Genomic DNA, 12,234 nt, shown 5'->3' on the forward strand with positions numbered 1-12,234 from the left:
TTACCCGACTCTCATCCCTGGTGACTGAAAAATGCTAATACGCAGACCTTCACCCAGGTGACAACATCACAAGACTGACTAATTATACGGTGTCCAGACAGGAAACTTGCCGGGCCAAGCAGCTCTTACGAGACCAACCATGAACGTCAGCCTAGAGCAAGCTGAACGTGAACTCCTCGGGCAGCAGTAAAGGCATGTTAGTGGGGAAACTGCTCCACCATGAAAACAAAAGCCGTGTCTAGCCAGGAAGGGAAGAGCTGTTCCCTGAAAACCACCAAGAGAAAAACAAACAGGCCCCTAAAATATGCTTGCTGTCAGCCTTCAGCATGTACAGTCGTGCTCTTCGTGTGGTGTGCAGTCTGATGCTTGTTCTCCCTTGATTGCAGCTTCCATTTTCTCGGGCAATCACTCAAGCCGAAGTGGAACAGCTGCTGGGGCCGTGCCACCCCCACATCCTGTCAGTCACCCTTCTCCGGGACATAACGTACAGGGGAGCCCCCACAACCCCTCCTCCCAGTTACCTCCACTCGCAGCTGTGGACGCAGGAGCTGAGAGGTAAGGCCATCTGTCTCTATCTTCTAATAGGTGTCGCCGCCAAACCTCCTTCCACTGAGAAGTGCTTTGACAGTTGCCGAATTTTATTAATAATCCATTGGGGGGTTGAATTACCCAAAGGTGACATTTTAAAAGTACATACGCAAAGCACGTGGATCAAATGTCTCATTATCTGTTTTATTTTCCACTGAGAAAATGAAGTTACTGGCAGTAGCCAACTGAAGTTGGAGGCTGGGAAAATGCATCAGAATTTTCCTATCTTTCCTCAGTTTGTTTCAAGGACCCAGTTTTTAGGTCATGTCTCTACAGGTTGAAATGCTTTCCAGATGTAAGATGGTGCCTTCAGCACATAGATTAGTAGTGTTATCTGGAGAGTACAGCACAAAAGGGCACAGGATCTTACATGCACAACCAGGAAGGGGCTGTTCACTGAATACTTTGTGTAGGTACCACCCTCATAGAGAGTTTCTATGAGAGAAAGTTTTAAGATCTTGACACTTCTGTCCCTGTCTTTGGACTGTCCAGTCCTGCAGTGATGTGGACAGCATGCCACTCGTCTCTACTTGTCATCTGGCTTGAATTGACCTATGTGGGGATTACTCTCAGACATTCACAGGGAACAAAGTTCTTGCGGGCACCCCTGTGCGATCCTGGAGTCACAGGCACTTGGTGGACTACATAATGGGTTGAATAGGCAAGAATCTTTGATTTCACCAGCAGTCTGTGGTTTCACTGGTGTTAGCCTGATCTATGAGTTGGTTTTTTTTAATGTGTTTTTAAGTCCAGTAAACTATGTTTTTAAAATATATGCCTGTCCTTTATTTATTAACACATCTGTTCATTGAATAAGTATCTTTTGGGTACCTGCTATGTGTCAGACATTGTGCTGAGAATGCAAAGATGATTAAAACCTGGTCCTGCCCTTACAGGATTTAGTGACAAGGACAGACAAGTTGATAAAGTATAGTAATACTGGTTGGATAAATGACATGACAAAGATGCCACAGGAGCCCAAAACGGGTGTACCCAACTTTGCCTCAGGGAGGGAGTGAAAAGAAAGACAGAACAATCTAGGCATTGTAGGAAGACTAAGGCTTTCCAGGTGGATAAATGGGGAACAACACCCAGGGTAACCAGAAGAACATACATAAGACATGAGAGGGGCGAGGGCACACAGGGAGGGAGGGAAGTGCCAGTAGCTCAGGTAGCATCATCAGGTAGACATGGCCGATGAAGTCAGGTAAGAGTGGGTTGGCTCATGTGGGACCGTATATTTTATGCTAAAGATTTTGCCTCGTATCCTATTGGAAGTAAAAAACCAGTAGAGGCCCTTTATTAGGAGAGAAACACATCAGATTGTCATCTTAGAGAAGGAACTCCGGTGACAAGTTGGTAGAGTGATTAAGGCTAGAAGCAGGGATGAGAGGTAGGGGAAAAAAGAAGGAGGTTGTTGTAGGAGTGCTTGTGAGCAATATGAGGACCTGAAGTAAGGGTAGAGAATTTATTCAAGGGCTATTATTTAGGAGGCCAAATTACTAGTTATTAATGTATATGTGGAGTGAAGAGGAGGGACCAAAATTCATTCCTGAGTTATACCCCTAGACATCAAGATGGAAAATTGTGCCATTAACAGAAGAAAAGAGGGTGTTGAGTAGAGGGGAAGGTGGGAAAGTAGGAAATCTGATAATAAATAGATGGTAGGGTTGTGGGTTGTAGGTGGCTGTAAAATATCCCTGTGGATGTGTGTCTGAGAGGCATTTAGAAACACAGATCCAAAGATGTTAGACTTATCGTTACAGTTCTGTGTACATGGTTAAATGTAAACAAATTATTAGCCTTTCCCCCCAGAATCCATCAGCAAAGCCATGCAAATGATAATCATCTATTAAGTTCACAGACACTGAGGACAGGCATTCTTGCCAGTTAGTTGTATTTCGGTAAGTTGAGGGTTTTATTCATTTTAGGATTTTATTTGGTGTCCAGTTGAGTTTTAAATGATATTATCCATGGGCTTCTCATCATCCCATTTTACTCTGCCGGGCCAAGTAATCAAGGTAGTGAAGTTAAGAAATTATCCATAGGGACCTCTTCCTCTGTCTCATCTTCCTATCAGTAGTCATAAGACTCTACAAGAATACAAGAGAAGAGCTATCTATGTGTTTTCTTTTTTGTAGATAGCCTTTAAAAGAATACATGTAGAAAAAGATTTTAGCCATTATCAGAGTCAAAAACACCACCGCAAGTACCCAATTAAATCCCAATTGCTAATTGTTTGAGTGTGTTCCTTAGATGCTCCTGCTGCTTTCTGGTTTTGTGTTTAACATTTTGTTTTATTATTTTTCTCAGTTTCTTCTTTTGAACATCTGTTACATATAAAAAACTCCAAAACTAGCACAGTGAATACCTATAAACCTCACACCCATATTCACCCATTGTTAGCATTTTGCCGCCTTCTCTCTCTGTCTCTTTCTAACTTGAGTGATCCTTTGTTTTCTTGCCTGTTTGTTGTTTCTGAACCATCTGAGAGATTGCTGTGAATATCAATGAGCTTTAACCCAAATTACTTCAGGAGGGATCTCCTAAGAAGGACATTTCTCCTACATAATCAAAGTGTAGTTATCACATTCAGAAAATTTATGCCAATAAAGTGTTATTATCTAACACGCAGTCAATACTCAGATTTCCCCCTTTGTGTGAATAATGTTCCTTATAGCTAGAGTTTCTTTTTCTTTTCTTTCTTTTTATGATCCAGGATCTAATCAGGATCACAGTTCTTTCTCTGTCTTTTTTTTTTTTCAGTCTTTTTGACTCTAATGGAAATTTCCAGCTTTAAAAAAAATTATCTTCTTTATTATTATTATTATTGCTTTTCATGACATTGACAGTTTTTGAAGAACTCGAGACATTTATTTTGCAGAATGTCCCACAGTTTGGACTTGTCTGGATTTTTCCTCCTAAACAGAGTCATTCATTTTTGGCAGGAATGACACCTGGGTGATGCGGTGTTCCTTCACTCTTCTGAGCCTTAGTTTGCACCTCATGGGAAATTAGGATTAGATAAACTAAAGCAGGTAGAGTGCCTGTTACATGGCGTGAAGACAGACAACCTTGGCATGGCTGAGAGATTCAGGTTTGGAAGCCAGAGGATGTTGCTAAGTGATTGCAGTGGCTGATAAATAATCCTGGAAGTGAAAATGGAGAGGAAGGGAGAGGTGGTGGTACTTTCTATGACTGGATGAAGTGGATATTTTCACTTTTGTGGCGTTCCCCTGCTGCTCTGCTCCCCCTACAGGATGTGTGCCCTTTCCCTGCGCCAGCCCAACTGGAAGGGGCAAGCTCAGAAGATGTTATCTCTTCCGATCAGGTTTGGAGAGGAGGATGACTTGAAACAGCTCTGAATTATTCACTGTGTTTGCATTAGTGTCCAGCATAAAAACACTAAGAGGAAATGTGCTTACCTTCCGCTTTGGGTTTATATATCTTTGCCTCTGTTTGCCTGGGAAATCCCCCAGTAAAAACTCCAGCAGTTTTCTTAACGGAAATAGGTTTATCACACTTTGCGATTTTTAGTGGGAAACTGGCATTTTTTCCTGCTTTGTGGGCATTGATTCATCATTTATGTAGCTTTAACTTGTTAATAAAACAGCTGAGTCACTGTCATAAGTCAAGAAGGGTCCACCATGTCTACCCAGTTAGCATCAGTTTCTTTGATCCTTACCACCATAAAATAAAGTAAATGCAAGTTCTCTCAATTTGATGAGGTTCCACTTTTATTTTGAAATATTATCCGAATGACACATCGTTTCAGTGATTTAAGCAGCACCACACCACATCACTTAATGTTGATTTAAAATTATTATGGGAAGTGGTGTTTTACTATGTCATGTTGAACAAGCCAGTGGTACTTGATGACAGTGGCTTCCCATAAGAGGAACCCAGCGTCTTTGAAAATGTTAATTTGTTAGGTTTCATAGTAATTCCGTTATACCAGAGAAAACAAACATTAATGGGAGTCCCTTTTTGAGATGGAGAAATCTTGCAATCCCAAGAATAAGTCAGCTGGATTTGTGTCACTCATTTTGTCCAAGAGCTTGTCAGCTGCCTCTCTTCATTCTGAAGAAGCCCACAAACACAGTGAGGCGTGTAGTACAGGTGACAGTTTAGGGGGCTTCACCACAGTGGAGCGACATGTAAAGGGCTGGCTTCCTCTGAGCCCTCGCTCTGAGCCAGAGAAGACTGAAACAAGGAAAAGATGTGGTCTCCTTGGGGAGTATACAGTCTAGTTTAGGGATCAACAGCAAAGAATGTTAGGAACAATTGTTTCTGTGAAAGCAATCAGAATACCTTAACCAAATAAGGAATGTCAGTTTCTTGACTCTGTATCGAGTGTTGGGAAGCCTTACTAGTTCACATCCATATTAAATGTGATATTTCTAGAATTCTTTATATGTGCAGTCTTTCTATGCCTCTGAGTAACCGGGGCTGGTCTTCATAGATATCATTTTCTAATTCAGTATTGCGAGCATACTGTAGCTTTCCTGGATGCTTCTGGGTTAAAGATAGCAATTGTTTTCTACATAATGTCTCTCTTATTCTGTACATTTCTTCATCTCTAGTCAAACCAGCCTGCTCACTGACTTAATTTCATTGTTTCTGCATCTTAATTCAGGATCTTCTCCTACCTAAAGATACAATAAGGATCTCCTCTCATTGTTTTATTCTTGACTAAATGTTACCAGCCTGGAGCTTGGCCTAGTTCTTGACCCAGAAAGCCTCCTTGCCTCTTGCAGCTTCCCAGTTAAATCCCTGGGTTCTTATTATCTGTTTCCTTTATTTTCCATTTCTCAAATGTCCACTTGCTAACTGTACTATTAGTTCTCCGAGGGAAGGAACCTAGTGTTTCCTGGTACCCTCCAGGGTTCCTGTGCTGTCATTCACAGTGGTAGATGCCTGGAGGATTTGACAAGGGAAGTGGGCCAGTGAGGGGAGTGCCTGGGAAACATGAGGTCATTGCCAACTCCCACTGTCCAGGTGGGAGCTTCCTAGAAAGGATTAGCCCACTAATTCATTGGTTTTGAGGGTGGTGGCCCCGATTTTCAAGGCCCTAGCATCTCATATAACCTGCATACTTCCATACAACACATAGTTGCTCTAATACACCTATTCATGCCCACATACACACATTGCTAGGAGTCTCTTGCCATCACCCATTGCTGCGGTTCCCTTGGCTTTCCTGTGGTCTTCAGTACTAGAAGCTTGATATTAACTGTTCTCTCTTATTTGCATCTGTGGTATCTGAACAGCTCAAAACTAAGCCGCTGTTTTGCTGTCCTTTCCTCTCCAGGACTTTCTAAGCAAACAGGGACACTGATATCTTCACCTACTCAGCTTTTCCGTACACACACACACACACACATTACACATAATCTCTCCTCTATCTTTTTAATCTTGTATTATACAATCCTAAGCATTATATAAAATGTTAAAGTTTATCAAAATCTGTCCTTGCATTGGGGTTCATTCATTTAATGAGTTATTCACTCAGCTGGTATTTGGACATGGGGCAGTGTACTGAACACTGAGGATATAGTGGTCAACAAGACTGACAGGAGGAGGCCTGCCATCTCAAAGCATCCAGTCCTCTGAGAATAACCAGGTCAATAAGTGATCATAATTGACGATGTTATGAAGGGGTGCTATAGGAGGCTGGGGAGGCACACAGAAAGGGCACCTAACCCAAAATTAGGGAGGGGGGAATAGAAGAAGAAATGTCTCTCTGAAATCTGGAGGTCTGTAGGACCCAGCTAGGCAATACTGTATGTACAAAAGCTAAGAGTAAAGAGAACAGGGATGAAGCTTTAGCAATAAATACAGGAGGAGCCTCAGGAATTGCATCAAGGAGTTTGGGCTTTATCTTGAGGACAGGGATTTGTATGTTTGGCCAAGAAAGGTACCCTAGTGACTCTGACATACATTCCAAGGGCTCCATATCCTATTATCCACCCAGAAAGAGTTCAGAACTATTCTGTGCCCAACAGAAGAAGAAATGATGAAGAATGTACAAATGCTTTATCTGGTCCTCAAGCAGGCAGAGACTGTCCTTTGAACATCCTAGACTGATAAGGCAACACAAGGAGTTTGCTGTTATTTTCCTTTTTTAACACAATTTGAAGACAGTTTTTTCCCCCTAGAAATTCCAAGCTTGTATTTTATATAGTCATGACCTATAAAGAGGATTTTGAAGAGTCAGTGTCAAAAAAAAAATTACCTGCAAGTTAGAGACAAAGTGACAAACATCTGACAGTTAGAGCTGTAATATCAATAACTTGGCCTCACTTGTCCTACTATATCAGAGGAGGCTTGGGTATTATTAAGAGGTGTCCACATTGCTGTGTGTCATAATTTAGTTGCGGTGTACCCAGTGAGCCCTGCTCTGTGAGGCTCCTTGATGTGTATTACAGACACTTTCCCACATGTATAGAAAGATAACCTAACTTATAAGAAAACAAATAAGTATTGGCCAAAAAACAAAGCTCATCAATCTTTATCATTGAACTAACTGAGAAAAGCCATAGTCGAAAAATAAATATAAGCCTCAAATATCCATTTTTGCCAGCCTGTGTGTTGGTATCTACATCATCCTCTGTTAGAGTCTATAGATGAGATGCTCACCTAATGCCATGTGATCAGAAGCATCATTCTTTCTTTTTGGGCTTCAACATTTTCTGTTCAGAAAACAGTTACCACTTTTATTATCCCATTAAAGGGGTCAGTTTCTTTCTAGAGAATTGACTCCCACAAATATTCAAAATTAAAAGAGGTGGGGTCCAAAATGTATCCCCTCCATACACATCTACTTGAGGATTGCTGAATGCAGTGAACTTTGTTCCTGATGTTGATGCTGTGAGCATGAAGAGGCAGAACTTCCAACATCCTAGCTTTGAAAATGGAGATTAGAGCATTGGGTCTTAGACTGGAAAAGCTTTGGGTCCTTTTCCTATTTTGTTTTTTTTTTAAATCTGTGGAAAGTTCCTAGTACTTCTTGATGTTTATTCCAGGACAGAAGAGTCCACCAGTCTTTAAACTTCTTAAATATTGATTCATGACCATAACCATGCTTTATCCTCAGTGGAAAATATTAATTGATTGATTGGCCTTTGGAATGACCTTTCTTCTCACAGAGATAACTCTCTCTACTAATAGCTTCTTATAAATATGCCACCCTGATTTACTCCTCAGAGTCACACATACAGAGAAATTGGGGATATTTGTTACTTTCTTCTTACCTAATGATTGTGAATTGCTCCTTTGGAAGAAAAAGAAAACAACAACAACAAAAAAGCATTGCTGAACTAGCTTCCCTAGTCTTCTCTGATTAGCTGCAATTTAGATATCTGTGTGGTCTGCAAAAGTTTTATGAGCATTATTTTCAGAGCCCAGTAAATTTCTTGATAATGGAGGAAAATAATGAGCTAAGTCTACGTGGCTATCTTCAATTTACATTAAAAGCCTCAAATGCCTAGGAGTCAACTTTCATTCCTCCCTTTGCCCAAACCCTCTCACTATTAACCTGTAAGTCCCCTTAGCACTATCTTCAAATACATTTTAAGCCTCATCAGCCTTACTCCTCCAACCCTGTTCACTACTATCCTCTCCCTTCTCAAGTAAATGGAATGTAAATGGAGTCACTGAGGATTTCCTGGTCACATCTGTGTTCCCACCATACTAGGAATCAAGTCCAAACTCTTTTTGTAGTCTACATGGCCCTCTATGGTCTGGCCTTAGTCAGATTCATTTACCACTGCTCCTCCTGCTGTATCTGCTCCAGCCGCAGTGGCTTTCTTACTGCTCCTGGAAAACCCCAACTCTACTTGCCTCAGGGCCTTTGTGTTTGCTGTTCCTGAAACCTGAAATGTACCTTCACCAGAACTTTACTTGACTTGTACCTTCATTTCTGGTGTCTGTGAAAATGTTACATCCTCAGAAAGGCCTTTTTTGACCACTCTGTCTAAAACACCCCCTCTCCAACCTCACTCTATTCCTTAATTTTTCTTTATAGATTTAACACTCCCTGAAGTTACACTTTTTGTTCACTGATTTGCTTACATTCTACTAGCATGGAAGCTCCCCAAGAGCAGAGACTGTGTCAGGCTTACAAGTAACTTTTTCACCACCCTCACCCTCTCAGTGCTTGGCTGGAGGTAGGGAAGGGGCACCTGAGAAATTGTGTGGAAAGAATGAATGTTTGTGAACGGAAGTGAGGACTGTGACGGTGATTCCTTTACCATCTCCATGAAAGAGCAATAATCCTGAGCAGGTGATTGCTGCTCTTCCGTCTCCCCATTCTCCTCTGTGTCACTTCATGGCAGAGCAAGAGACATTGATGTGAGCATGTGTGTTACTCTACCAAACAACTGGCTTGACTTGTTCAAATATTTTCCCATATATTTTTAATTTTGAAATGCACTGTTTCTTCGTTTTATACTATTACAAGCACACATCACAAACAATCTATTAGAATGTCTGTAAAAGGAACTATAATTTTTAAGTGCCAGTGAAGTTGTTCACCTCTGAATGCCAAATCAGCCATCTTTATTTTGTTCACACATTCCAAACAAATCCACCTCATGTGAAGTCCGAGATGATGTTTTTTTAGTCCCCTTGGATTTTCAGTCAGGAAAGTGAGTCATGACAGTAACAAGGCTTTTAAGGTAACATCGGATTTTCGTTTCTTGCAGCCTCCGCTTTAGTGCATTAGCATGAAGCAGCCTGGGGTCCCAGCTAACGTGTAGCCTTCAGTGTCTCCGTGTGTTCTTTTTGCATGCTTGCTCTGAAACAGCAGGTCATGCGGAGCCAGAATTCCCAAAGTAAAAGCACACAAGCCATTCTGTTTTCAACTCAGACATCCACATATTACAAAGTGCCTCAACTCTGACATAGAAAAGGCTGTTCCAAAGAAAGCCTCTGCTTAATGTTTTGACAGTGTGATCTGGAAATCAACTTCATTTTTTCCCCCTCTCAGGTGGAGACACCTGGAGAAACTGGCTGCTAAAAGACTGTATGTCTTTTTGCAGGTGAAGAACTGTTTGTTCATTAGTGATGAGGAGACCATAGAAGTGAGCAGAAACCAAGAGACAAACTTCTTTGGAGTAGTCTTTTTGCCTCCTTTTCTGAGAAATAGCCTTGGTTGCTTCTCTGGTTGCAAGGAGAAAATTTTTTCTGTTTTAATCATCTTCCTCAGAGTAGATGGTTGGAATCATTCTCTTGAATGAGATATTCTCTCCTTAGAAACAGAAATTGTAGTTTCTGGAAAAATACTATATTCAACTAGCCATTTGCACCAATTAGACGAAGGTACCATCTACCTGGACAGAAGAATTGGCACAAAGTTGGGAGCCATGTCTCTGGGACAAGTGGTCTGTTCATCAGAGTATTTCTTCAACAGCAACAGCCAAAATTTATGACTCATCTTTGCATAGTACTGGATGGGGTGCTGGAGATACAAAGTGGTAGCAAACATCTGAGGATCTGATGTTCTTTCCATCTATAAGAGCCAAGAGTCCTTCTCTAATTGTGACTTCTTTTAATATATACTGTTTCTTTTAACTCATTTCTGTAGCCAGTTGAGTCTCATCTTCAAGAGAAGATACAGGAAATTCCTTTTTGGTTACTACAAAAATCACCTGACATCCTGCAGATAGAGGAAAAAAAAAAAAAGCACTGGTAAACAGCACATGTTTTACTGACCAGACCACCGCCCAGCTAGTTTCTTTTTCCAAATTTATGGATTCTATTGATTTTTGAGGTCTCACTTGGCAATGGCTTCCAAGGGACCTGGCCATACTTGGCAGGAGTACTGCATTTGAAGTTAGTTCTGAAAGTTCTGATGTCGTCAAGAGACTCGTGTTTGCAGTTTGAGACTGTAAGAAAGGCATGGAAGAAGCTGGTTTTTATCTACCTATACCTCTCCTTCTCATATTTAGACAAAAATAATACCTTTTTTTGTCATTTCTCATTGCGCATTCTCATTACACTCTCTTCGGAAGGTTCTCCTTTCATCTAATGCATTCCTATTGCAAAGCAGACCGAATTCTGTGCCTAACACCGTGCTGAACAAGAGAGTCTTCCCTTTGGCACAGGACCAGGAGTTAACCCCCTTGCTGTGACCTACTCAGAGCTGCCCCTAAAGGATGATATCATTACAGAATTTTTTTTTTTCACAGCAGAACTTTTGACATCAAATGAGACCACTCTGGATAAATTTTCTTCCGGTTGACGCTTTTTTGTAAGAAGGATTTGGCAGAATTAGATTTTTCCTTCCTCTCTCCCCATCATGTCAGATTCTGAAATAGACAAACAACTGAGTCACAGCCAATTCTGTAGTCAAGATCTTCCAAAGAAAAAAAAAATGCTCTTGGTTAAATGTGTCCTGCATAATTCATTTCTGTAACATATCCTGGATGTCCTCTCCTCCTCCCTTTGCATTTTCACAGGGGAGAAACTGTGTGATGCCCTGGACCCAATTTCAGTAAATGCGAGGAAAAAATACGCTTCTTTGCCTTGGGCATTGATTACTTTGTTTTCTTGACTTACAGTTTACTCCCTAAACCCAAGTGGAGTAACATTCCTCCAGAACGTCATCCTTTCTCCTTCCCACAAACATTCATTATGATATATATGTGCCTTCTTTATAAAGCCTTGGTGATCATTTCACCTATAGCCAACTTCACAGCCCTCATTTTGTTGTGCTCTGTGGAAGCTCAGGCGATCATTTTTGAGTCTTAGTCTTGTCCTACGGGATAAGTGTTTTGCAGTTAATATTGACCCAGACTCTTGCAAGGAGAGAGAAACACTAAGCCCTTCCAGGGGATGGATTCAGCTCTTTGACTAGTTTGGGACAGAGTCCTCAGATGGACATACAGCTCTTGGCCTGCTTTGGTCCTGCCCAGATGGACAGTGTTGCAACTACCCACACTTCCCCAAGGCCGTTTCTTCATTACTAAAAGCTGGTCTTGATTGTCTCAGAAGCAGAATTCAATTTGCAGTTCCCCCAGTAACGTGCTGTGATTCATTCGGGGACAAATCTGGACTGAACTGAGTCCAAGTGTCTCTTTTGTGAGACAGAAGGGAAGTATAAGTAGATACTATAGTCACCCAGATGAGTCAGCCAGGAATTCATGAAGTGATTCATAAATCGTTATAAAGACCACTAAAGTCTACTAAAATGGAGCGCTGTCTGGCTGTACAAAGTGGGGTATTATCATTGGGGGGTTTTTTTAGATGTTAAATCAAATGTGAAATCCTTAAAACTGTGCTTTTCTTTTTAGGTTTTGAAAAGGATTCCTTTTTTCCCCTTCTGCAGTCAGCCAACTGCTAAAGCCATTTTTCATTGATTAGTTTTCACAGATGAATTTTAAAACCACTACAGATGATACCCCACAATTCTTCGGGGGAATAAAGAATAGCTCCCCAAATCCACCACAGACCAGTTTCTATTCATTATTTCTACTCCCTGGCAGCAAATCAATAATATTTTTCACGTGAATACAATGAAACAAGCTGTTAGGATGCATTCTTCCTTCTTTGGGAGGTCTATAACCCCCATGGAAGAATGAAGCAGCGGGGTAGGGGTAGAGGGGACTATCCAAAGCACATATCAGCCAGCATTTAATCTAGTTG

The 12,234-nt window shown here is 41.2% G+C and overlaps 1 protein-coding gene across 1 annotated transcript in view; it reads left to right on the plus strand.

The window, feature by feature from the left end:
• GLIS3 (GLIS family zinc finger 3) overlaps positions 1 to 12,234 on the plus strand; it is a 438,827-nt gene that overhangs the window by 391,031 nt on the left and 35,562 nt on the right. The window contains exon 8 of the mRNA XM_031449780.2: positions 387 to 555. Within this exon, the coding sequence (XP_031305640.2) occupies positions 387 to 555 (169 nt within the window). The remainder of the gene's footprint in view (positions 1 to 386; positions 556 to 12,234) is intronic.

The sequence above is a fragment of the Camelus dromedarius genome, chromosome 10, assembly GCF_036321535.1.
Source record: "Camelus dromedarius isolate mCamDro1 chromosome 10, mCamDro1.pat, whole genome shotgun sequence".
Classification (NCBI taxonomy): Eukaryota; Metazoa; Chordata; class Mammalia; order Artiodactyla; family Camelidae; genus Camelus; species Camelus dromedarius.